Source organism: Ovis aries, chromosome 6, assembly GCF_016772045.2.
Source record: "Ovis aries strain OAR_USU_Benz2616 breed Rambouillet chromosome 6, ARS-UI_Ramb_v3.0, whole genome shotgun sequence".
Lineage (NCBI taxonomy): Eukaryota > Metazoa > Chordata > Mammalia > Artiodactyla > Bovidae > Ovis > Ovis aries.
Window position 1 is genome coordinate 105,404,181 of NC_056059.1, and position 26,083 is coordinate 105,430,263.

General features: G+C 53.4%; 1 protein-coding gene across 2 annotated transcripts in view; it reads right to left on the reverse strand.

The window, feature by feature from the left end:
• The window catches only part of NSG1 (neuronal vesicle trafficking associated 1), a 34,197-nt gene extending 24,528 nt beyond the window's left edge, over nucleotides 1-9,669 (reverse strand). The window contains exons 1-3 of one of the 2 annotated variants that reach the window (XM_004009990.6): nucleotides 9,563-9,669; nucleotides 8,451-8,606; nucleotides 3,826-3,942 (exon numbers count right to left, since the gene is read on the reverse strand). In XM_004009990.6, the coding sequence (XP_004010039.1) occupies nucleotides 3,826-3,942; nucleotides 8,451-8,579 (246 nt within the window). In that variant the 5' untranslated portion in view covers nucleotides 8,580-8,606; nucleotides 9,563-9,669. Of the gene's footprint in view, nucleotides 1-3,825; nucleotides 3,943-8,450; nucleotides 8,607-9,006; nucleotides 9,084-9,562 lie in introns of those variants that run through there. The other variant, XM_027971181.3, reaches the window with a different exon arrangement.
• Nucleotides 9,670-26,083: the final 16,414 nt, after the last annotated feature.

The window sequence follows — 26,083 nt, forward strand, 5'->3', positions numbered from 1 at the left end:
TAGAACGCAGCCCCACCCACAAAAGGTCACGAACCCAAAAGAATCATCTGGAGAGGTTGTCACAATACCCTAGGGTCCAAGGTCCCACTGCTACAATCAAACCTCAGGTGATTCCAACACAGGTGGCCCCAGGCCATACCAGGAGGCTACATTCCACACCCAGACCCCCAGGCAGGCAGGCAGGGAACCAGCTACACCTGCTTCCTGTTTGGGAGCAAAAGCAGGAAGTGTGCAGGATACAGGTCATTGAGCTGAGCGAGTTGGGATCACAGGCCTCCGGGTCAAGCTGGCCAGGTCGCTTCACACTGACTGTGGGACCCTGGGCGTGTCACCTGCTGACTGCATGGTCACCTATAAAGGACTCACACCCCCACCCGGCCCAGAGAGGAGCTTCCTGGGGAGCTACCACCAAATGTACCCAACAAGCCAGGGTCCTTGGAGACTTCGCCACCTGGGGCCGGCAGCCTGGTCTGTTTCCCCGAGCTGTCACCCTGTGTGTCCAGCACCACGGAAGGCATCGGGGAGCTCCTCTCCCACCTGACACAGAGGGGCTGCGAAGTTCTGTCTGCACCCAGAGCCCTGCACCTTCACTCTGCCTGACAGTGGCTCGGGGGCACTACACTCCGGCCGCCTCCCCCAGGTCACCAACTCAGGTCAAGGGGCCTTTGCTTATTAGCAGGGTCACCCCACTGGACAGACTCACCCCACTCACTGGGGCACCACGTCACAGGCCTCATACCCGAAGAGAAGCATGGGCCAGGGAAAGGGCACCGCAACATAAAAAGCTGAAATTCGAGGCTCACATGGGGAGGACTCGAGGTACACGGGCGCCCCCATATCCGAAGGCTGCTGGAAAGGAGGGTGACTGGTGTTCGGACAGAGGCCACAGGGCGGCAGGCACTGGGAAGGGTTCTGAATCCACAAAGGAAAAGGCTTCTTAGAAGCAAGTCAGTCCAGCAGCACATGGGTCACCTGGGGCTCAGAGCATCCTCTGCAAATGTGTCCTGCAGGAGAAGCCGCCTGGACCTCAGGTGTTACAGCCAAGAATAGGCTGCTCAGGTTCAAGATTTCTACCTCAATTCCCCCTCGAGTGCAAAATGCAGATAATAACAGTGCCTGCCCCCTGAGGTTTCTGAGTATGAAATGAGATCATAAACATAACGAGCCTGCCCCAGAGTCTGGCTCCTGGGGGCACTCCATTACTGTGAGAGGCTGTCACTGCCTCATTAAAAAGGGCAGTGGAACTACAAGGAGGGTGAGGTTAATCCTGGGAGGCTTCACGGCAGAGGTGATATCTGAGCTGGCACTGGAAGGTGACAGAAGGGGAACCGGGCCTAGAAATTGGAAGCGGGGCCCACAGAGCAGTGTGTGTGGCAGGAGGCGTGATGCAAGGGCATTGGACTCGGAGGCAGACAGTCGTGGGGAGGACCCCAGCCCCCCTGGTGACCTCCTGGGACTCAACGGCCTCAGCTGCAAAAGGGGCTGTGATCCTCCCTTCAGGATGGCCAGGAATCACAGGAAGGCCACAAATCTAAGTGTACAGACATGCCTGGTTTACGCATAGAACTGGGGAAACAGGCCACTGCAGTGCAAAAAAATCCACTGAGCACCACCTGTGGACAACACCTCTTAGACATCCCTGGGAGGTGGGAGCAGAGAAGGCAGGACCTCTGCCACCATAGCCCACCCCCTGGGATAGCACTGATCTTCTGGGCCCAGGTTCTTGGCAACCGGAGCCTGGTAACCACACAAAGGCCCAGCCAAGGCTGAGAGCCCTGGAGGCTCTGGTGCGTCATCCACACCTTAAATAAGGGACCTGGGGACCTGCATCAGGTGAGGGAAAAGCACAAGCAAAGGACCCCAGACGTGGGGTCAGAGCTGGCAGGCAACTCACAGACGAAGGGATGGCCGTTCAAGGGCCACAAAGTGTACTGCCTTGTAGGGACACAAAATGCCAGGGCCAGAAGAGGCAGGGTTCAAAGCAGGGATAACAAACCCAGCCATGCTCAGAGATCCAGATGGTGATGGTTATCATGACCTTGAAAATGAGGTCACCTCTGCCTCAGCCAGGGCTGAGCCCCAGGTGTGGACAGGACAGGATGAGCGACTGGCCCCAGAAGAGGCACACGCCAAGCGGCTGGCCAGAGCAGGAGACAGATGGTGACCTTAGGTCAGTCTGACCTGGTCCCCCACGAACCTCGCAACACAGATGAACCACCAAACCAGGAACCGCCAGAAGAGCATCTCCACCTGTACACCCTCCTGGACACCAGCAGAAACCACAGACGCAGGCCTGTCTGTGCCTCGACTTCTCCATCTGTAAACTGAGTTGCACTAATGGTACTTGCTTCTCTGGGAAGGTTGATAGGAGGGTTAGATGAGCTGACACCAGTAACAGCCCCACAGACACAAAAGACACGGCGACTCTGATGGGACCTACTGTACGGTTTTTAGGCAAGCCCCCGGATGGTCTTCCTCCAGCCCAGGACGGAAGCACCAAGGCATGGGAAGAAGGACTTAAAGCCAAATTATGTCCTGGCATACCCAATCACCCCACAAAGCCGCTCACTCCTTTGGGGTTGACTTTCATCTCTTAACCAGTTCACAGGGTTGACAGAACAGGATGCAATATGCAAAGGGGCTTTGGAAACTGCAGAGCATGGGGGTGGGCAGGTGTCTATGCACCCAGCATAAAGACACTGCTCACACATCCACGTGGGTGACAACCAGGGTGGGCAGTCAAGGCCACCCTTCAGGGCCTGGGTGACTTATGCCTTATGTCTCCTAAATCATTCCTTTGACTCTAGGTGAGGGCCTCCATTTCACCATCTTTCATGTTTGCCAAAGAAACAAAGTTTCCAGAATATCAATATCCTAACTTGTTCCTCAAAATCACAGCTGTTTCCACCCTCAGAGGCCACACAGACTCCGTGGAGAAGGCTTTGTCCCCAGGCTTGGCTGGAACCCTGACCCTTTCAATAGCTGTCTCTCCCTAAAGAATGGTCTGGAGCAGTTTCTTTCCCCAAAGTGAGCACTTCCAGCAAACTGTGTACAGAGCTGGTCAGGCCCCACACTTTCGCACCTGTCAAGGATGGTGATAGGTGAAGTGTGAACACAAGGGCTCCAGAGTGGACCACCTCTGACTCCTGGCCCTGACTGCCCTGTGACTCAACTTCCCATCTGCAAAACAGGTTACCCATCTGCAAAACAGGTTACATGGAGAGTATTGACTCCCTGGAGAGGGATGCTCAGATGAGCCTGCAACGCAAAGGCTCAGACTGGGTCCTGCACCAACTAAGGACAATGGTTGGCTTTTTGTTATTGTTTGCCCCTCTTCTGCACTTAAGGTAAAGATTTTACTGTTTATAAAGTGTTAGCTGCTCAGTCATGTCCAATTCTTTGTGACCCTTTGGACTGTAGACCACCAGGCTTCTCTGTCCATGGAATTCTCCAGGCAAGAATACTAGAGTGAGTTGCCATTCCATTCTCCAGGGGATCTTCCAGACTCAAGAATCAAACCCAGGCGTCTCACATTGCAGGCAGATTCTTTACTATTTGAGCTACCCAGGAACCCATATATACCTCTGTCTAAAAGAAAGTTGAGGACTGGGTTGTCCCTATTATTAAAAATTGGTAATACTGATCATTTTCTGAAAATAAAAGAAAGAAGACATTTTAAAAACCACAGGGTCAATTTTGCATATCTGGAGTCAGCCCATATTAGTGTCCCATTCTGTTCCCATCATTCCACAGGTCATCTCTGGAGCTCAGTGGACCTGTCCTGGGGGAAAAAGCAGCATCTCACCTGTCTCCGGGGCCACTCACCTTGAACCTCTCAGTGACGCCCTCGGTGATGCTGACGGTGAACTCTGCTATCTTGGGAGGACGCACTTTGCCTTTCTTGCGGTCAGGTTCATATTCAGTCTTAGTTTTCACGACCACCTTGTTCGGGAAACAGAAGCAAACAGTTAGGAGTATGGCCACATGCATTCCAACACACCTGTCCAAAGAGGACAGGTTGTCAGGGGGGACTCTAGTGTTCAAAGTCACCATTTTGCCAGGAAGTATTTCACAAAAAGAATGAGTACAGTCACCACTTATTACAACTCTCCTCTGTGCCAAGACTAGTGAGAAATTACGCACTGATAATCCTGAGAGCAGCACCAGAAGGGAAATATGACAACAGAGAGTCAGAGAAGCTAAGCTCCGAAGCCAAGGCTAATAGGCAGCAGGACTATTAGGGGTCAGCAGGGCCCCAGACTCCTGATGCAGTGCTCCCCCAGTACCTGGGGCTCCCGCCTCCGTATCTGGGGCTCCCGCCTCCATACCTGGTGCTCCCTTCACAGTGAACTCCCTTCACTGTGGTGCTGGAGGAGACTCTTGAGAATCTCTTGGACTGCAAGGAGATCCAACCAGTCTATCCTAGAGGAAATCAGTCCTGAATATTCATTGGAAGGACTGATGCTGAAGCTGAAGCTGAAGCTCCAATACTTTGGCCACCTGATGAGAAGAACTGACTCATTGGGAAAGACCCTGATGCCGGGAAAGACTGAAGGCAAGAGGAGAAGGGGACGACAGAAGATGAGACGGTTGGATGGTATCACCGACTCGATGGGCATGGGTTTGAACAAGCTCCAGGAGTTGGTGATGGACAGGGAAGCCTGGCGTGCTGCAGTCCATGGGGTCGCAAAGAGTCAGACATGACTGAGAGACTGAACTGACTGATCACTGCCCAGAGCTTCATGGTCTGGGTAGTGGGAAGGAAGGATACATTTATTTTTTATATGCTGCAAGGGGTAAAACGAGAAGATTCAAGTGCACTATGTCCCTCCAGTATTAGGAAGGAACGGAAACCAGCCTTCAAGCAAATCACTTTTGGGGAGTCTGTCTAACCCCCACCATCCTCCTCTCTCCCCTGTCTCTGCATGCTCAGTTGCTTCAGCTGTGTTTGACTCTTTGTGACCCCAAGGACTGTAGCCCGCCAGGCTCCCTGTCCATGGGATTCTCCAGGCAAGAATACTGGAGTAGGTTGACCACTTCCTTCTCCAGGGGATCTTCCCAACCCAAGGATTGAACCCATGTCTCCTACCCCTCCTGCATTGACCAGCAGGTTCTTTACCACTTAGATGGTCTCCTTGCTTGTTACCCTTCCACTCTCCACTGTGAAGCAGGAGATGTTTTTCCAACCAGGAAACCTGCTCTGCCTTTGCCCAGGGCAAACCTGTTCCCATCATCCCCACCAGCTTCAGATGAACCCTAACCCAACCTTGCAGCCTCCACCCTCAGCCTTTCTGCATCATTTACTGCCCTCCTCAAACCGTGTTTCTGGGATTGTTTCCTTCTCTGTCCCCACTTGACGAGGTGGCAAAGTATCCAGGGGCTACACGTCTCTAATCCCCAAATGCCCACCCCCACCCCAAAGCAGGAGCCAGGAAGTGGCTGTTGGACTGGAGAGGACCAGCCCCCCCGCCGCCAACCCGCTTCCTCACCCAGGTGGCAGCGCCCTTCACTGGGTGGGACATACTGCCTTGCATGATGCTGGGACCCAGGGCAGAACAAGGACTTAGGAGATTGCAGGGATCCCACACAGAGCTGTGACAGTGGACCCAGCCTCAGGGAGAAATTGGCTCACGCCTCGCGACACTGAAAAACCGATCCAAGGGCCACATCGCTTGTAAGCACACCCTTGGCCCCCTCCTCCCTCCCTTCGGTTACATGCAGCTCTCCTCTGCCCAGCCTGACAGCCTGCGTGCCCAGTCCAGGGGCACCCGTCTCTAGGGCAGCACTAGAGCCTAACCCTGCCATCCTCGAACCCCAACTGTACCTGACTAGCTGCATGACCCTGAGCACACCCTTGACCACTTGGAACCTCAGTGTCCTGGCCTGTGAAATGGGAACAAGGCCCATCTGGTTGGGCTACTGCGAGGAGAAGGGAATCCTTGGGACCCTCAGCCCAGTGGGGACCTGCTCAGTAGCCCACTGGCCCAGATTCAGTCTGCCTCTGCCACTACGAGGCTGATCTCAGGCAAGTTCCTTACTCTCTGTGCCTCCATTTCCACACCTGTAAAATGGGGCAACAGTGGCGGTTACTGTCTAATGTCAGCAACACGAAAGGAAGCGAAAGCTGTAAACCACACAGACAAGGGCTTGGTGCATAATAAGCATTCAACACACGTCAGCAGAGACTGGCCCTGACGCGGCTGCCAGCTCTGTGACTACCCACACTGTCGCACCTCTAGAACCTCGGCACGCAGCACACAGTCCGTTGACAACCCTATCTGCACTATCCGCCCTCAGACACGTGTCCTCTGGGACAGGTGACATCACCTCCCTGAACCTGGGCTGGGAGCAACACGGTGCCACTGCTTGGGTTAAGAGACATCCCATGTGAGCACGGTCTAGCTCCAAGAGGGCAGAGCAAGAGGTCTTGCTGGAGCTTCACATCCTGGAGGGTGGTGGCCATCAGTTGAGTGACCTTGGGCATGTCCTGTAAACTCCCAGAGACTCGGTTTCTTCATCTGTGGACCTTAGAAATCTTCTGGCCCAACCATCACTTCCTGCTAGAATCCCCAACTGGGAGCATCACAGGCATGGGAGATTCATCACCTTTCAGAGCAGCCTAGGTTACTTCAATACTTTGGCCACCTGATGCAAAGAGCCGACTCATTGGAAAAGACCCTGATTTTAGGAAAGATTGAGGGCAGGAGAAAGGGGTGGCAGAGGATGAGATGGCTGGATGGCATCCCTGACTCGATGGACATGAGTTTGAGCAAACTCCGGGAGATAGTGAAGGACAGGGAAGCCTGGCATGCTGCAGTCCAAGAGGTCACAAAGAGTCGAACACAATTGAGTGACTTAAGAACAAAGCTACTCCTTGTCGGCCCAATTGGTTGGTCAAGACTTCATACCTGCCTGAAACCTCCTCCCTGCTATAAGCCAACCGTGTGCCAGACGCTTCCAAAATGGAACAGACTTAGGACGCAAGAGGAGGCCGAGTGGAGGGAAGGGCCTGACAGGGGTGCTGCCGGGGCACGCAGTGTTCCTGGCACAGGCTGCCATGGCTCCTGGGCTGAGGCAGCAGGGGAAGGTGGGGATGGTGGCGCCAGGCTGTGCTAACCTGCACGGCAAAAGGGAGGTGGGAGCCAAGGCCTCAGGCAGTCCTGCCCCTCCCTCAAAGCCTCTTTTGGACCATCAATGCCCCAGAGTGGTGCCACATGGCCCAGGCGCACAGGTGAGATCAGCTGATCCTTTTCCTTGAAATGAAACACTTGTTTCAGCCTCCCTCCAGCCCCTGCCCCCCTGCCTACCTACCCAAACACAAGAGTTGGGAGGATCAGAACCACCTTGAGGAGCTGAGTAAGCCTATCAAAGGGCCCACCATGTGAATAAAGGAATCCTCCAGAGAGGATGGATCCATGGCAGGGATATTCCCCCCATCCCCACCCGTGTCCCGTCACCCATCATCATTAACAGGCTGGAATAAAGGACAAGTCCTGAGTCAGAACCACCCCGCCAGGCATTCAATGAAACAAGAAATGCCTGCACACTTCAGGGAAGAGAGAGCGCTTCCTGGTGGCTGGGGTGACTTCTAAGGAGCAGCAAGGCGTGCAGAAAGGATGCGAGTGCCCAATTTTAGGTCTCCGTTTCACGATAGAGTTGTCTGGGCTTTTAAACGTTTTCTAAGCGTTAACTCTTGTAAAGACTGCTCTTAACGGACAGAAAGCACTCGATTGCAGACTGTATTTAAGAAAAGAGGGGATTCTTTAAATTCAGCGCACACACACAAATCCCACTTCCAGAAGAGGATGATGAATGGCTGTCCCCGGTTACACTAACACTGAGGAGCGCGAGTGTTCAGCTTATTTGGAGATTTTCACAAAAGGAACAAAGAGAGGAAGGTGGCGGCGAAGGAGCGCGCATCCTGCCGCAGCTACCACCGGTGTGTCTGTGCCGGGGGAGAGGAGGAGGCCCCCAGGGAGGGTCCATCTGGCCAAGGAGAGGGGTCTCCCCGCCGCAAAGGGGCAAATCGGAAACTGCACCACCCGGGAAGGCGCGAGGGACCGCCGAGCCGCTCCTGGGCTCACCCCCAAAGCAGAGCCCCTGGTATCCCGTGGCAGGCAGGCGCAGAGCTGGGCTGGCGGCGGAGGGGTCAGGGACCTCTCTCGGATCAGGGTCCCACGAAAATCAAAGGATCTTTCCCGGACCGCGCAGTTCCTGGGTCAGCACGAAGCTGTCATCTAAGGCGGGGCGCGGAGGGTGGGGTGATGGGGGGCGCAGACCAACCGCTCCAGAATCCCTCGGGGATACGTTGTCCCCCGAGCCGCGTCCTCCACCCCGCCCAAGCCCGTCCCCAGCACACGCGAGGCGCGATCCTTTTGTTTCGGCCGCCACCCGAGATTTGGGGGTGCGCACCGGGCCGTGCGGGGTGCCGGGGTGGGGGGGCCTCTCACCTTATCCGGGGGCGGGAACTGCAGCTGATTGACATCGAGGGGCGTCATCAGGGGGATGGTGTCGAAGCCATCCTCCAGCAGCTGCTGCTTGGTGCCCTTCTCCGCGAAATTGTTCCCCAACTTCACCATGGTTCCGGGAGACCCGAGGCTGCCAGCCTGCGGAGCGAGGGCCGGGCGGGAGTCACCGCGAGCCGGACCCACCCGCTGTCCCGGGCGTCGGCGAGCTCTCCGGCCCCCCGCCTGGTCTCCGGGGAGGGGTCGTGAGGATGCAGAGGTCGCGGCTCTAGGGGTGGGGGGCGAGCGCGGTGTATTTACGGACTCCCACCCGCTAGACAAAAGCGCCCAGTGCAGGGGCACACAGCCGCCGGGGAGGGGGCGCCGCCCCTGCCCGCGAGGTCTAGACGCGTCCCCGGTCCTGGCGCCGCTGCGCCGGAGACCTGCCCGGGGACCCCCACCCCCGGCCCTCCCACCTAAGGGTGATGCGCGGCCCTGGACCCGGCTCCCGGGCGGGAGGGTCCAGCCCGGGGGCCCCGCGGTCCCTCCGGCCGGCACTCACCCCACGCCCGGCTCCGGCAGGTCTGGGCTCCGGCCGCGCTCCGAGCCTCCACGTCGCCCGCTCCCGCTCGCAGCAATGGCGGAGGCGGCGCCGCGCGGGGCCGGGGCGGGGGCACCGTGCGATTGGGCTCCCTCCTCCCGCTCGCCGCCTCCCTTCCTGCCGCTCCCGGGGGTTAATTGAGCGCGGTGAGTGCGTGCGTGTGGCGGCAGCAGCCTTGACGCAGCGCGCGCACCGGCCGCACAAAGGAGCGCGGGCCGGGCGCAGGGGGGAGCACTCCCCGGGGGACCCCGCGATCGCTAGGACCTGGGGGCGGGGGAACCGGGGAGGGGTGGGATCGCACCCCGGATGGGAGGCTCCGAGCGGCGGGAGGGCGCCCACAGGGCTGGAAGCCGGGGATGGGGAGGAGGCGGGCGGCCAAGAGAGGTGCTGGCTGCGCAATCCCGGGGCGGCGGCCCGGGCGCGAGGCAATTGGAAGCCAGAGAGGGGCGGGGGGCGATGCTAAGGATGAAGCAGTGCCCGAAAGTAGTGGAAAAGGTGCTCCCACCACCACCCCCACCTTGCAGTCGAGCCGATCTGGGAGTCCTGAAGAATGGGGAAGGGGCCGACGGGGAGGGTTCCAGGAGGCGGTAGAGGGCGGCAGAGACCGGAGCGTCCAGTTAGTGTGCGTGGCTGGGTGCGGGAGAGGGCGTGTCCCTGGTGGAAGGAGGCATGGATGGGAATCGAGGCGGGAGTACGGAGCGGGGGGAGTTTTCGGGGGTGCAGGAATTGGGGGCGCTCTCCAGAGCCGGGGAGAGGACCCGGATTTGGGGGGACGCCCAGGGTAGCTGGAGGGAAGGAAATTCAGGGCAGAGAGAGCGCTGCGTGCCGCGTCGGAGGGTTTCTCCGGTCCCGATCCGAAGAGAAAGCTCGGGACGCTCCAGGCAGCTCAGCCTCACGCCTCCAGGGCGCAGAAAGGGGTCGTCCTGGAAAGAAAGAGAGGGTTTCTAACCCGATCCGTTGGCCCACCCTCTCCGCAGCGGGACCACTGTCGCAGCTGCCCAGATTAGGGCCCCCATTTTACAGACGTCCAACCAACCCTGGCTTTAGGACTTCCCCAGAGAGAAATTGCGGGGGTGTGGGAGCAAGACCCGGAGCCGAGGAAGGGGGCTCAAGGAAAAAAGGGCTTTTCCCAGGCTCCTGTGTCCTGCTTGGGGCCCTGCTAGGACCCAGAGTAGGTGTTCCCTAAAGTCTTACTTTAGCACACTTTGCCTGCCTCTGCTTTGCTTGACTGTGGCCTGAAGCCCAGCGTTTTCCATCAGCTGCCTGCAAACCAGCCCCGCAAAACCTCCTGGCCCCCAGTCTACCTCTAGAATAGGAGCAACCTCTGCCTGCCAAGCCTTGAGCCACCGGCTCAATCTAGGAACCTGGCCATGGGCACCTTGGTTCCAGAATCCCCTGGAGAGTACCAGCAGAGGAGGTACCTCTTACATGGCTCCAAGTCCTCACCAGGGTCCAAGTGGGCCTTTGACCACAGTGTAGCCTGAAAGGATCCAGGCTCTTGGCGTACACATACCCCTGGGCAGACCCCAGAGGTGGGGGCAGGTGTCCCAGGTACTGGCCCCTGCCACTGGCCTTGGGGGCCTGACCTTAGCATCCTTTTGGCAAAGGGCTTTAGAATGCAGGACTGGTGGCACGATAAGGCACCTGTGTGTGGTCCAGGGTCTTCCGTGGGACCGGGGCAGCCTCCTTCCTGACACTGTCTCCTCCTGCCGCAGGTGAGGAAGAGTGGTGGGAATCTGCTCAGGTCCTGGTTTAGGTACAGATTAAGCTTACAGATCATGAGAAACTTTGTGGGCTTAAGCACGGGCATAGCTTGGCCCATCTTAGGTACCAGCATTTTACAGACCCCAACACACACACATACACACACATACACACACACACACCAGTCAGAATCTCACACAGGGAGCTGCCGGGTGGGCCTCCTGCACCCCGTGTGACGAAAGCCCCTTCAAGGCTTTGTCACCTATGAAGGACAAAGACAAGAACTCATGGTTGTCCCAGAGACAGCAGTGGACAGTTGCCATGCGTTTGCTTGCTTTCTCATTTTGTCAAGGATTTTGGCTGGTGCCGGTCATTGGGTCTCTGCAGTTTTGTTCTGTGGGTTTTTTGTTGGGTGCCCAGGGCTTCCCAGGTGGCACTAGTGGTAAAGAACCTGCCAGTGCTGCAGACGTAGGAGACGCAGGTTCCATCCCTGGGTGGGGAGGACCCCCTGGAAGAGAGCATGGCAACCCACTCCAGTGTGCTTGCTTGAAAAAAAATCCCATGGATGGAGAAACCTGGCAGGCTACAGTCCATGGGGTTGCAAAGAGTCGGAGACGACTCAAACGACTTAGCACTAGCAGGCCATACTAGGCCCTGGGAAGGGCACACACACGGGCAGGGCAGCACACAAGACATAGCCCACCCGTCAGCAGCTGACAGATGAGGGAAATGAAATAGCCTTTGGACAGAGCAGAGCGCCCACGGGAGTAAGAGACCACGTCCTCTGCTGGGGGGTGGCACAAGAGACTGTGGACAACGTGTGAAATCCTGGAAGGGGGTGGGAGGGAAAGCAGAGCGGGCGGAAGGCCTCACAAGTAGGGGTGGAGGTGCAGGCATCAGTTCCTGGGGCTGCTGTAACAAATTACCTCAAACTGGGGGGCTCAAAACAGCAGAAATGTTTGGTCTCACAGCTCTAGAGGCCAGGGTCTGACATCAAGGTGTCAGCCAGTCTCTCTCCCTGCAGAAGTCGTGGGGGGAAATCTCTTCTGCCCCTGCCAGCTCTTTGGTGGCCCCCGTTTCTTGACCTATGGCCACATCCCTCCAGTCTCCGCCTCCACGGTCACACTGCCCCTTCCCCTCTTGTGTGTGTCTCCTCCTAGGGCACTCGTCACTGGATTTCAGGGCCACTGGGATGATCCAAATTAATGTTCTTGCAAAATCCTCAATCATATCATTTGCCCTATACGATAACATCCGCAGGTTCCAAGAGTTAGATTTGGACGTGTTTGGGGGGAAGACCATGGAGCCCACCATAAGCTTCAAGCCTTTAGGGGTGCAGGGAATTGGGGAACTCAGGGTCTCAGATGCTTTCTGGGAGGGGCAGGGTCTGGGCTAGAGAGTCAATTGAAGAGGCCGCAGTCACAGAACTGGGGATCAGTGACACTGTGTTGGTAGTTTTAAGGCAAATGGATTTAAGGTGTTTTTACAGTCCACACAGAATGAAATCTGTGTGGAATACACCGTGTTCTTCCCTGGGACCCCAGTTTCATCTTCACACCAACAGTCTATAATTCCTGGTGCCTCGCAGGATATTTGACAAGGATTTGGTTTTTCCAGATGACTTTTGCAGGGACGTTTCTAGGGCTGCATTCCCTTCTAGGGACAGACCCTTCACTTTGCAGGTGACTGCAGTAACCCACCCACCTTCCACGAGGCAGGGCTGCCAGCTACTGCTCCCCACCACTCGAGACCCTGTCCCCAGGTTCTAGCCTCTCAGCAACTCTTTTGGTCCCACTTTGTTGGAGCCCAGACTGCCACAGCGGGAGGCAGGCTGAGCCAGTCTGATTTCCAGTCCTGTCTCTCCCATTTCTAGCTGTGTGACTTTGGACAAGTTGCGTAACTTCTCTGTGCTTCAGTTTCCCCTCTATAAAATGGGGAGGATAATAATAGTCCCTCCATCACTGTCTCGTGAGGATCAAATGAGCCATTATTTTAAAAACCCACAGTGCCTTCTTCGACTCTTATTACAGCGTTGACCTCTCATTAGGTGGTCTCTGTACTTGGTAGTGTGTGCTAAGGTAGAGGCTTGTCAAGGGTGTAGGATGAGGGCTCAGAATAACTAAGAAGACTCTTCCAGGGTCCTGATGAGCCTCTTTGCAGCTCAGGGAAGTAAATGCCTAGTCCCAGGCCACAGAGCTCTGCGCAAATGTGGGGCAAGTCCCAGGCTCACTGGGCTGGCTTCCCATACCAGCCTGGTCCCCAGCATAGGAGCAAATCCTGCAAAAGAACTCAGTTTCTCATCTCTCCAGCCCCCGTGCCTAGAACAAGGCCTGGCGCACTGCAACTGCATAGGAGCCAGATGTTAAATGAAATAGGCACCCACTCATCTCACATTCACAGTAGATTCAGACATCCTAATGTCAGGTTTGTAAAGCCAAGCTCAAGTGTGTCGTGAGAAAATTCACAGTCTAATTCAAGCTGAAAGCAGGCTGGCCTGTAGCATCATTGAGACATTCCGCCTCCTAGGTTTAACCCTGCTGCCAATGCTCATTTCTGGAAAATGCCAGACCTTGTTTTAAAATATATGCTGTGTAGACAAAATCATAAATATGGTCATTTTGATGGTTTCAGTGTTTCATTCACGTTTGTAGTCCCCAGCCCTCGGCACACACTAGGGACTCTGTGAATGGTTGAGAAATGAGTGAGCGATACTTTTGTTCCATTCTCTGTACTTGTAGAAACTAAACAGGACTAAAGGGGCTCCAAGTCATTAGGTGACCTGTTACATTTTAAACAGAATTATGGTATTTGGTGTTTTAGAAGTCTCCAGGGAAAGTTGGGGGGTTGTTTGTTTGTTGTTGCCTGTATAGCCTTAGTAAACTGCTCAACAATTCCTGATCTTCCCCACATGTTTCTTAGATCCACTTCACTTTGGCCCTGAGGTCCTCGGCCTTGGGAGGCCTGCAGGGCTGGGGGGCTGTGAGCAAGAAAGACACAGCGATCTGGGGAGTGATTCCCTCCATCCTCAGTGTCCTCATCTAAAATGATGGCAGTGATCACAGAGGTTTCTTGTTTTCATCCTGATTTGGGATATAAGAAAAGAAAAAAATTTTTTTATTCTGCATTTTTTTAATTAAAAAAATTTTTTTTTAATTTTTTGGCCACACCTTGTGGCATGAGGGAACTCAACTCCCGAACCAAGGAGGGAACCCATGCCCCCTGCAGTGGAAGCATGGAGTGTTAACCACTGGACCACCAAGGAAGTCCCAAAAATACGATTTTTAAAATGCTTCCTACTTGAGTCCCGCAAATTTTTGCATTTTCCATCACAGAATTGCAATTTTGGGTGACTGATGGGCATAAAGTCAGCAGAAGTTGATTTTTTCCTGTTGGGGCTTCCTTGATAGCTCAGTTGGTAAAGAATCTGCTTACAATGCAGGAGACCCCGGTTCGATTCTTGGGTTGGGAAAATCCTCTGGAGAAGGGATGGGTTACCCACTCCAGTAGCCTTCCCTGGTTGAGCCTCCAGTTGAGCTTGCCTGGTGGCTAGGCTGGTAAAGAATCCACCTGCACCGTGGGAGACCTGAGTTTGATCCCTGAGATGGGAAGATCCCCTGGAGACAGGAAAGGCTACCCACTCCAATATTCTGGCCTGGAGAATTCCATGGACTGTATAGTCTAGGGGGTCGCAAAGAGTCAGACACGACTGAGTGACTTTCACTCACTCAATTGTCTCCAAGAAATGCTGGGAGCTCCAAATTCCTATGGTTTGCACAACCCAGGCTGCTTTCAAATGTTCAAACCTGTCCAACCCTGAAATCAAAGACAGTAGAGTAGAAAGATGCTGAGGACAAGGCCTGTCACTGTCTAGCAGAGGGGACTTAAAACAACATGCACTGACCCCTCCATCCCCCACCCCAAGGTTTTCCGTGTTTGCAGGGAGGGAGGGGGAAGGAGGAGCCGCAGCACCTCCACATCACCCTATGCTCTTCCCATAACCCCCGTCCCCCCCACCCCGCCCATCCTTACCCCCCACACGTAAGGGGCTGGGGGGCGGGGAGCAGCGCATTCTAAGAACATCCAATGTGGTTGCTTTTTGAGGGGAGCAAGTTCAGAACACGCATCTCCACAGTCCTGACGGGGGAGGAAATACAGATCAAGTGACAATGTAACTTAGGATCAAGGGCTTTTCAGAGGTTGAATCATCTCTAGTTCCACAGCCTGGTTTTACATTTTTCATCCAGGGAAGCCGAGGCCCAGGGGGAGTCGCACACACTGTCACCAGCCTCTCCGAGAAGGAGAACCCGTCCCTGGGGCTTTCCGCAGCTCATCTTCCCTGGGAGCCCTCGCAGTGAACTCACAGACCAGGCGGACTCCAGCCCCCATCCCTTCCCTTCACCTCCCAGGCACCCCCACTGCGCGGAGGGCACCCCCAGGGATGTGCTAGGCACCCCTCCCCCTGCCCTTTTTCCTCCAGACCCATTCCCACTGTCCCATCCTGTCTCTAATCCTGCAGACATCATCCTGCACTCTGACCAATGGGATCCTGTGTCCCTGTCCCTAAAAGGAGGTCACTCAGGAGGAGCCCCGTCCCCTGCCCTGCCTTCATGCTCCCCAACCTCGGCTCAGGCTACTGGACCACACCTTCTGGGCCCCAGACCTCGGCCACACCTTTGCAGACAAGTCCCCTTCAAACAATCCCATTTAGCAGGCCACCTGCTACCTCTAGTCATCTTGACTCATGATACAATTGGCAATGGAGAAAGTTTCTACTCCTGCCTAGACCCTTCCTGGAGCCTCCAGAAATACCCGCCATGTCCTGCCCTGACCACCTCTTGGGTGAAGAACTGTGTGCCATTATCCTTTTCTTTCTCACTACTCAAAATTTCCAAAGTTGTTGTGTGTTCAATCGCTCAGTCATGTCTGACTCTTTGCGCCCCCATGGACTGCAGCACTCCAGGCTCCCTGTCCTTCACCATCTCCAGAAGTTTGCTCAAACTCATGTCCATTGAGTCAGTGATACCATCCAACCATCTCATCCTCTGTCGCCCCCTCTCTTCCTGCCTTCAGTCTTTCCCAGTCATCAGGGTCTCTTCCAATAAGTCAGCTCTTTGCATCAGGAAGCCAAAGTATTGGAGCTTCAGCTTCAGCATCAGTCCTTCCATGGAGTATTCAGGGTTGACTTCCTTTTGAATTGAGTGGTTAGATCTCCTTGCTATCTAAGGGACTCACAAGAGTCTTCTCCAGCACTACCATTTGAAAGCATCAATACCAAAGTGGTGGGGGCAGTCATTGTTGTTGAGTCTCAAAGTATACCCATTTTACAGATAAAAGAACTGTAACAATAGGTAGAAAGACTGTATCAACCAGAGCCAACAGGCAGTGAATGCGATCAATCCCTGCAAACCACTGTGTGCAGTTCTATTATTCCACCTCTCAGACAAAACCACTGGGTCTGAGACGAGATGTGGTCATTAAGACAAGCTCAGAGAATTTCCCTGGTGGTCCAGTGGTTAAAGCTCTGCCCTTGCACTGCATGGGGTGTGGGTTCCACCCCTGGCCTGGGAACTAAGATCCCACATGCCTCGCAGTATAGCTGTAAAATTTTTAATAATAATAATAATTTAATAAAATTAGGAGAAGCTAAGCTGAAAGAAATAAAAAAAGACAAAGCTCAGAAGAACCTAGTGAAAATGTAGACTCTTCCTCCACCAAAACTACCATTTCCTCCTCCAGGAGGAAGGAAATGGCAACCCACTCCAGTGTTTTCTTGCCTGGAGAACCCCATGGACACAGGAGCCTGGTGGGCTACAGTCCATGGGGTCACAAAGAGTGGGACAGGACTGAAGCGACCGAGCGCGGCAGAACTGCAGCCCGCCCGTGCTCCAGGCCCAGCCCCTGCCCAGCTGCTCATCTCTGCTCTCCCCTAACCCCCTTCAGTTTCCACTTAGGATATGAAATGGGGGAGGACAAATCCCCTAAATCTGAAACCCTACACTGTGGCCCAGAGGCTATGCGCCATCACTCCCTTTCCTCATTGGCCAGCAGTCATCCCAGCAACATGGCCTTGAGCAAACCACCAACCTGCCTGGGCCTCAGTTTCCCTTTCCTGGACTAGAACGGAATTCCCTTCCTGCTTCAAAGACACCTCCGCCCCAACTGGGTTCACTCTTCCCATTACAAGAATGCCCCGGGATAAATCAGAAGCAAAATTACTGAGGGCATGGTGAGGTCAAGCAAGGTACTGCGCTCGACCTGGGGAATAAATTACCAGGGCCACATAATTCCATTCAGCTCTTCCCCTGCTCCGTTCAGAGGCATTTTCATATCACCCAGCACCGGCTAAGTGCCAGGTTTGCAGCCTGTAGCAATAACTCATATTAAATTATTTAGCTGGTAAATGATTAAAAAAGCCCTTTACTGAAGAAAAGAACCACAAAAAGACCAAATCCTAATAGCAGTAAGACCACCATATGCTGGAATTAATTATTGAATTTTTAAAAAGCCCACAGATGGCTGAGTGCAACGCATTCCACGCTCTGTGGAGCCAGGTCCCTGGGAGAGTGTCTAAAATTCACAGCATCCTCAGAGTGTGCTGGAGATTACGCAGTGCCAGGCTCAGCTGCATTGCAGGCAGCTCAGCTATGACCTGGTGGGGCTGTTCTGTCCAGAATCTCTCCCTTCCTGAGGCTGGGTAGTTGCAGCCCAGTGAAATTAGCACAGAGCCGATCCCAGGCTCTGAGCTGACCTAGGACTTCTGGCTGTGGTGTGATTTTATTTTTTTACATCCATAATTTGTAACCCTTTCTATGTCAGACAGGCTCCCCTGTTTCTCTGGTCCAGCTGGGAAATGGGGGTGGGTTTTCCCAAAGATTGAGATTTTGCTCATTTTGGACCACCGTGACTCTAATGTGGATAGTACGTTACCCTGTGTTCCAAAACACAGGATGCTGAAAAGAATCGTACCGCTTCTAGAAGAATGGGGTCAGCTTTCTGCACGAACTGGACCGGGGGTACAGAGTCAGGAACCTTCCCACACTGGGTGTCTCCAGGCTCCTGGGCTTGTGTAGGGCTAATTATTGACATCTCTGTGGCCTCTGTCCCAGTCAGGGGGCTGCTGGTAGCTCTCCTTACCATTCGCCCCGTTATCTCTATCCAACTTGCTGTGAGCAAAATATCTGAAATGCCAAATTTATTACAACAAATTTTTAAAAAGAGAGAGAAACAGGACTGTGGGAGTGTGCGCTCATTCATGTCCGACTCTGTGGACTCTTGCCCGGCTCCTCTGTCCATGGGATTCTCCAGGCAAGAAAACTGGAGTGGGTTGCCATTTCCCTATCCAGGGAATCTTCCCGATCCAGGGATCGAACCCTGGTCTCTTACATCCCCTGCATTTGCAGGCAGGTTCTTCACCACTAGCGCTACATAAATTTTTTTAAAAGCCCTTTTGAACAACAGTCCCTGACTTTTTTGGCACCAGGGATTGGTTTTGTGGAAGACACTTTTTCCACGGACCAGGGCAGGGGGGTGGTTTTGAGATGATTCAAGCGTTTTCTATTTATTATACACTTCATTTCTAATATAAGACCACTGCTGATCTGACAGGAGGTACTGGTCCTTGGCTTGGAGGTTGGGGGACCCCTGATTTAGAGTTTTCAAAGCATTTCATGGGGAAGAACTTCCACAATGGGAGTTGGTGACGGACGGGGAAGCCTGGTGTGCTGCAGTCCATGGGGTCGCAAAGAGTCAGACATGCCTGATCGACCGAACAACAAAAGATTGACAGAAGGGAGGTACCTGCTCTGTGCTGCTGTCCTTGCCGGGTGGTCATCACAGGAGCTTGCTAGCTCCTGTCCATAGTCCCATCCACGACATGGCACTTCCTCCCCTCGAGGGGAGACCCTGAACTGTGGGGTGTAGAATCCTGAACCTGCCTTTCAGACCTGGGATGGAACTTAGCATTAGTCCAAAGCTGCGATTCCCAAGTTGGGGTCCTGGGACCAGCAGCATGGGCCTCACCTGGGAACTGGTTACACGTGCAAATATTCGTGGTGGGTTCCCCCCACCCCCCAGACATGCTGGCTTAGAGACTCTGGCTTAACAAGCCTTCCAGGTGACTCCCAGGAACACGCAGGTTCCAGAATCATTGCTTCCAGCTTTGTAAACTGGAATTCTGCAGGCTGGGCTAGGCTAGATACACAGATATGTTTTGATTGTGTGCCCTTTTAAAAAATGCTTTCGTTGGAAATATTGGAAACCCAGGAGATTTTGCAAAATATCCAAATTTCCTGCTTTCTTTTGGAAAATTGACGGAGCTAAGAGTAGAGGCATTCCTACATGACAGAAATCAGCTATGTGCAAATAACGCCTGTCCCCCGCACCATGCCCCCTTCCTCCTTACACCTCCACTACCTCGCCTACTTGGCTCTTGGAGGCGCTAGAGTTTGAGACGCTAAGACCTCATTTTACACGTGGGGACACTGAGGAACAGACAAAGGAAAGAGCACTTTCCAACATATTTGCTGGGTGACCTGGGCAGCTTGGAAGACTTTGCAGGTACTTAGGCAAACACAGAGGTTCATCAGGGGCACCTGGGAAAAACTACAGTCCTGGCAGTCAGCCCTACTATTAGAAACCCTCGGTGGCACACTGGGCCACGTGGGGAAGGTGAAGGTGGGATGAGGGCGAGGTCATGGAGAGAGACGCAGAGATGGTGGGGGGCTGGCTATAACAGCAACTACTACTACTACAAAAGACAGTAACAAGTGCTGACAAGGTTGCGAAGAAATGGAAACCCCTCTACACTGCCGATGGGAATGTCGAATGGTGCAGCCGCCATGGAAAACAGCATGATGGTTCCTCCAGAATTTAAATGTAGAATGAACAGAGGGTCCAGCAATTCCAGGCCTAGGAATGCACCCAGCACATGCTCACACAAAAATGAGTACACCCATGTTCATTCTAACACGAATCATAAAAGCTGAAAGTGGAAGCCACCCAAACATCCATTAACTGTTGGTGATGGTCGGGGAAGCCTGGTGTGCTGCAGTCCATGGGGTCGCAAAGAGTCAGACATGCCTGATCGACCAAAAGCTTGACAGAAGGGAGGTACCTGCTCTGTGCTGCTGTCCTTGCCTGGTGGTCATCACAGGAGCTTGCTAACTCCTGTCCACAGTCCCATCCACGACGTGGCACTTCCTCCCCTTGAGGGGAGACCCTGCACTGTGGGGTGTAGAAGGTCTCTCCCATAGAATGGAATATGACTCAATCTCAAAAAGGAATGATGCACTGAGGCAGGCTACAGCATGGATGAAAATATTATGATGTGGAATGAAGGAAATTGGTCACAAAAACCCACATATTGTATGATCCCATTGGTATCTTACCAATTGGTATCATCCCATTGGTAGACAGTGTTCACATAGGAAGATTAGTGGTTGCCTGGGGATGGGGAAGGGGAGAGAATAGAAGGTGGCTGTTAACAGAATGGAGTTTCTTTCTGCAGTGATGAGAATATTCTGAAATTAGGCAGTGGTGAGAGCTGCATTGTTCTGTGCTGTGTTCTGTGCTTAGTCGCTCAGTCAGGTCCAACTCTCTGTGACCCCATGGATGTAGCCCACCAGGCTCTCTGTCCCTGGGGATTCTCCAGGCAAGGATACTGAAGTGGGTTGCCATGCCCTCCTCCAGGGAGTCTTCCCAACCTAGGGATGGAACCCAGGTCTCCCGCATTGCAGGAGGATTCTTCACAGACTGAGCCACCAGGGAAGCCCAAGAACACTGGAGCGGGCAGACTATCCTTCTCCAGGGCATCTTCCCGACCCAGGAATTGAACCGGGGCCTCCTTCACTGCAGGCAGATTCTTTACCAGCTGAGTAGTTGCACTACTTTGTGGACATTCTGAAAACCTGTGACTTGTACACTTTAAATGGCTGACTTGGGACTTCCCTGGCAGTCCAGTGGTTGGAATTCCATGCTTCTACTGCAAGGGATGCAGGTTTGATCCCTGGCTGGGGAACTAGGATCCTGCATAACACACAGCAAAAAAAAAAAAAAAAAAAAAAAAGGAAGAAAAGAAAAGGAAAAAAAATGGCAAACTTTATGGTGTGTGAATTAGATTTTAAAATAGGGAGAGAATGCTCAGGTCACAAAATGGTTGGTGAATCAGCAGTTGGGGTGGGGACAGAATGATTCCAAGCACAATGCTGTTGCTAACACTTCCAAAGCATTTACACAACAGGCACTGTATTAAAACTTTTTATACATTGCCTTGTACACTGACTTAGTTAAATACTGTACTTGCAGTGAAGTGTGTGCAGCTACTGTGGTTAGAGCCCATTTGCAGATGTCAAACCGAGGCAGGGCCAAGACTCAAACCCAAGGAGTCACCCACTCCACCACTCTGTCAGCTGGCTTGTGACACTGCGGCTGTGTGCAGGTGTGTATTATTTGTGCACGAGCCCATCTATGCGCATGTGTGTGTGCGCACGTGTCCATGTGTGCGTGTGCACATGTGTGTTTGCATGTCTACCTGGGGATGCACACACATGCATGCCTGTTTGCATGTGAGTGTGTTTTGTGTGTGTATCTTGCACACCCATGAGAGGAACTTGAGGGCCTGTGAGGGAGCCCTTCTCTCTCCTGGTTGGGTCCTTTCCCAGGGCGAGATGGAACTGGGTTGAGAGAAGAAAATCTCCTGAGGAAGTCAGTCTGTGCCTAAGGGCCCGAAGGACCGACAGATGCTGGGCCTTCGGACCAGAAGCAGCGCTGCCTTTGCCGGCCCCTCCTAGTGAACTTCGAGACCACCTTCCCAGGGGCAGCTCTGCTACCACCCGACCCCACTCCCCAGGTTGAGGCTCACTCTCTCCTTCCTCTCAGCCACTGGACAAAGCAGCCTGGGGCTTAAACAACAGACACTGTTCTCAGTCCTGGAGGCTGCAGCCACGGATGAGATGTGGGCACGGATGGTCTCTCCTGAGGCCACTCTCCTTGGCTTGTGGGTGCCCACCTTCTCCCCATGTCCTCACGTGGTCCTCCCTCCATACTCAGTGGTCTCCCTCCATCCTCAGTGGTCCTCCCTCCTTCCCCAGTGATCCTCCCTCCACCCTCAGTGATCCTCCCTCCATTCTCACATGGTCCTCCCTCCATCCTCAGTGGTCTTCCCTCCATCCTCAGTGATCCTCCCTCCACCCTCAGTGGTCCTCCATCCATCCTCAGTGGTCCTTCCTCCATCCTCAGTGGTCTTCCCTCCATTCTCACATGGTCCTCCCTCCATCCTCAGTGGTCTTCCCTCCATCCTCAGTGATCCTCCCTCCACTCTCAGTAGTCCTCCCTCCTTTCCCAGTGATCCTCCCTCCACCCTCAGTGGTCCTCCCTCCATCCTCAGTGGTCCTCCCTCCATCCTCAGTGGTCTCCCTCCATCCTCAGTGGTCCTCCCTCCTTTCCCAGTGATCCTCCCTCCACCCTCAGTGGTGCTCCCTCCATCCTCACATGGTCCTCCCTCCATCCTCAGTGGTCTTCCCTCCATCCTCAGTGATCCTCCCTCCACCCTCAGTGATCCTCCATCCATCCTCAGTGGTCCTCCCTCCATCCTCAGTGGTCTTCCCTCCATCCTCAGTGGTCCTCCCTCCATCCTCAATGGGCTTCCCTCTGTGTGTGTCTGTATCCTAATCTCCCCTTCTTATAAGGACGCCAGTCACATTGGCTCAGGGCCCACCTTAGTGACCTCATTCTACCTTAATCACCTCCTTCAAGGCATTTTCTCCCAGTGCAGCCACATTTTGAGGCACTGTGGGTTCGGGCTCCAACATATGAAATGTGGGGGACAGACTTCAACTCACAACCCGCCTCCACATAGAGTAATGTTTCAGAAAATAGCTTAGGCTTCCAAGCCTGATGAGCTGGGCTCAAACCTGGATTTGCTCACTTTGTAGATCTAAGGTCATTTTCCCTTTCCAAGCCCCAGTTCCCTCCTCTGAACCACGAGGGGGCCTCGTGAGAGTCCAGGGCCGAGTCCTTAGGTCTCTGCAGCTACCAGTGCCTGGCACACAGCACGTGCTCAATAAATGACACTTCCCACCGTGGGAGTCATCCCAGCTTCCGGTTGCTGAGGCTGCTATGGGCCAGTCCTGGGCGAGGGCTCTGCTGATGTCCGCCTGATCCTCGGCAGGCCACGGGAGGAAGGAGGCACCCTCATTTTCTGTGCGTTACCTGTACGGAAACGGAGTCTTGCTAAGGTGAAGTACCTGTCCAAGGTCACACACTGGGTGGTGGGGGTGGGGAGCTGGGGTCTGTGTCTCCCGTGAACCCTGAGGAGACGGAAGCTGGGGCTCATCCATGTAACGCCCTCATGCCTGGCATGGGCCCCTTGTGGGTATATTCTCCATAAACGGAGCTTCAGTTGTACTGAAATGACTTGAAACAGGCAAGAGAAGGGATGGGAGTGATGACAGACCGTCACGTTGACTTTGTCCTCTGGGTCATCCTGGCTTCTGAAGACTGTTTTCAAACCTCTAACAAGGTGCTGCGAATGTGAATTGGAAATATTTTCCCAGCCAAAGATGCCTCCGTCCAAGTGAAACGGGACGCTGGGCTGTGAACAGCTCAGGCTACACTGTTCCCCACTTCACCCCGTGAGGAAGGAGAGGAGATTTATAAACGATACAGCTAATTGTGTTTTTCTACTAGATTAATTTTATTGTCCCATTATCTGCTCCTTCTGAATCCACTCAGGGGTGGATTATGTCTGAGCTTTCATCTCTGGGGCTTTCGTTAATAATTAGGTCACCTTTTAGCCAGGAGCCCTGGATGGGCCAGGCCGGGGAGACTTAAACTCGATTAGAAGCCCCTGGCGTGCTGCAGTGTTCCCACTGCCAATGTCAGGATGCCCCAGAGCCTGGGAACAACAGGCTTCCTCTAACGCCTAATGTCGGGAGCAGGGGACTAGCACTTGTTTGGGGTTTGCTAGACTGTAGACACTGTAACCAGGGGTAGTTTGTCCTGTGAAACCTCACAACAGCCTGGGAGGTCAGCACTATTCCTCTTGATAGGAGAGTGAAAGCCATCCTCACAGGAAGGCACAGCTTGCTCCCAAGCGGGTGCCATCCACCCCCGCAGCCCCATGCCACACAGGCACCTCTCCCTCCAGAGTTTAGAGAGTCGGAGGGTGGAGTTTCACTCTCTTGAGATCAACAAGCTAAACCCACCAGAAATGGTTCTAACAAGATGCTTAAAACATTGAAACTGATTATTTCTCCATTTGGGGAGTTGTTTTTGTTCAGTCACTCAGCCGTGTCCGATTCTTTGCTACCCCATGGACTGCAGCATGCCAGGCTTCCCTGTCGTTCACTATCTCCTAGAGCTTGCTCAAACTCATGTCCATTGAGTCGGTGATGCCATCCAACCAATCTCATCCTCTGTCGTCCCCTTCTCCTCCTGCCCTCAGTCTCTCCCAGCATCAGGGTCTTTTCCAGGGTTGGTTCTTTGCATCAGGCGGCCAATGTATTGGGCTTTAGCTTCAGCATCAGACTGTCTAATGTATATTCAGGGTTAATTTCCTTTAGAATTGACTGGTTTGTTCTCCTTGCAGTCCAAAGGACTCTCAAGAGTCATCTCCAGCAGCACAATTCAAAAGCATTAATTCTTCAGTGCTCAGTTTTATTTATGGTCCAACTCTCACATCCGTACATGACTCCTGGAAAAACTATAGCTTTGACTAGATGGACCTTTGTCAGCAAAGTGATATCTCTGGTTTTTAATAAACTGTCTAGGTTTGTCATAGCTTTTCTTCCAAGGAGCAAGCATCTTTAATTTCATGGCTGCACTCACCATTGAGGTGAGGGGCAGATGGTGGAAGGGCTGGAGGTTAGGATACATTACCATTGACTGCTGCTGCTGCTGCTAAGTCGCTTCAGTCGTGTCAGACTCTGTGCGACCCTATAGACAGCAGCCCACCAGGCTCCTCCCTCCCTGGAATTCTCCAGGCAAGGACACTGGAGTGGGTTGCCATTTCCTTCTCCAATGCATGAAAGTGAAAAGTGAAAGTGAAGTCACTCAGTCGTGTCTGACTCTTAGTGACCCCATGGACTGCAGCCCACCAGGCTCCTCCATCCATGGGATTTTCTGGGCAAGAGTACCGGAGTGGGGTGCCACTGCCTTCTCCGCACCATTGACTAAGCACCAGCTCTTTGGAAAAGACCCTGATGCTAGGAAAGATTGAGAGCAGGAGGAGAAGAAGGTAGCAGAAGATGAGATGATTAGATAACATCACTGAATCAATGGACATGAGTTTGAGCAAACTTCGGGAGATAGTGGAGGACAGGGAAGCCTAGCATACTGCAGGTCATGGGGCAGGAAAGAGTTGAACGTGACTTAGCAACTGAACAACAACAGAGCACCAGCTAAGTGCCAGACAAGCTCCGTGCCCATCCTTGCTCTTCTCCATAATCCTGAAAGGTAAGTTATATTTTCTTCTGTTTTCCAGATGAAGTAACACAGGTGGCGGGGCCAGACACTGAATGATCAACTCATCGATTGGGACCCAAACTATACAGTTGAACATGTGAGATGTTTATGATTTTTCACAGTGATAAATAACACTTGTAGTGAACATCTTTGGGCATATACAGGTCTGTGCACAATAATGATAATAACAATTGGTATGACAATTGCGTGGAATAACAATTGGCATGCCAGATCTATTGCCTAATATGCTGAAAAGCTGACTGCTTGGTTTTCCACACCCCTTTGGAGCTAGAGAGGCCATGAACCCCAGTCCTGTCCGATGACTGTGATACAAAGTCTTCTGGGAGTGCCTATAAGAAGCTTTCGTTTTCCTGCTGAAGAGGGACACACAGACTGCAGTACTCTTCATCCTTCTTCCTGCCTTAAACATAAAAATGATGTTTGGGGCCACAGCAGCCCTTTTCTGTCCATGAGGCTCCAAGTCTGAGGATGGAAACCAACCCTCAAAGCGTGGTCATCTTTGCAATGGTTGCACTGCATGAGCAACCAAACTCTCCTTGTTGTTCAGGAAAAGCAAAGCTTAATTTGCTGAAGCGTTATTAGGGCAGGACTTCTGATCCTTCAGGGGAGCGCATTCCTGACTCACAGGCAGGTTCAGCGTGCCAGATGCGGACCATTCCCACACCCATTCTCCCCTGCTTCTGTTGCACTGGAAGTTCCCTCCAGGCACGTGTCTGCTCAGAGTAAGAACAATTGTCTCACCTCCCTTGTGGTGAGGTGTGGCCCATAGGTAAGTCCTGGCAGGAAGAAAAAAGGGAGGAAGTGTTGTGTGGAAGCTCCTCGTAACCTTCCCTCGGGACAGCTGGTGCCCACT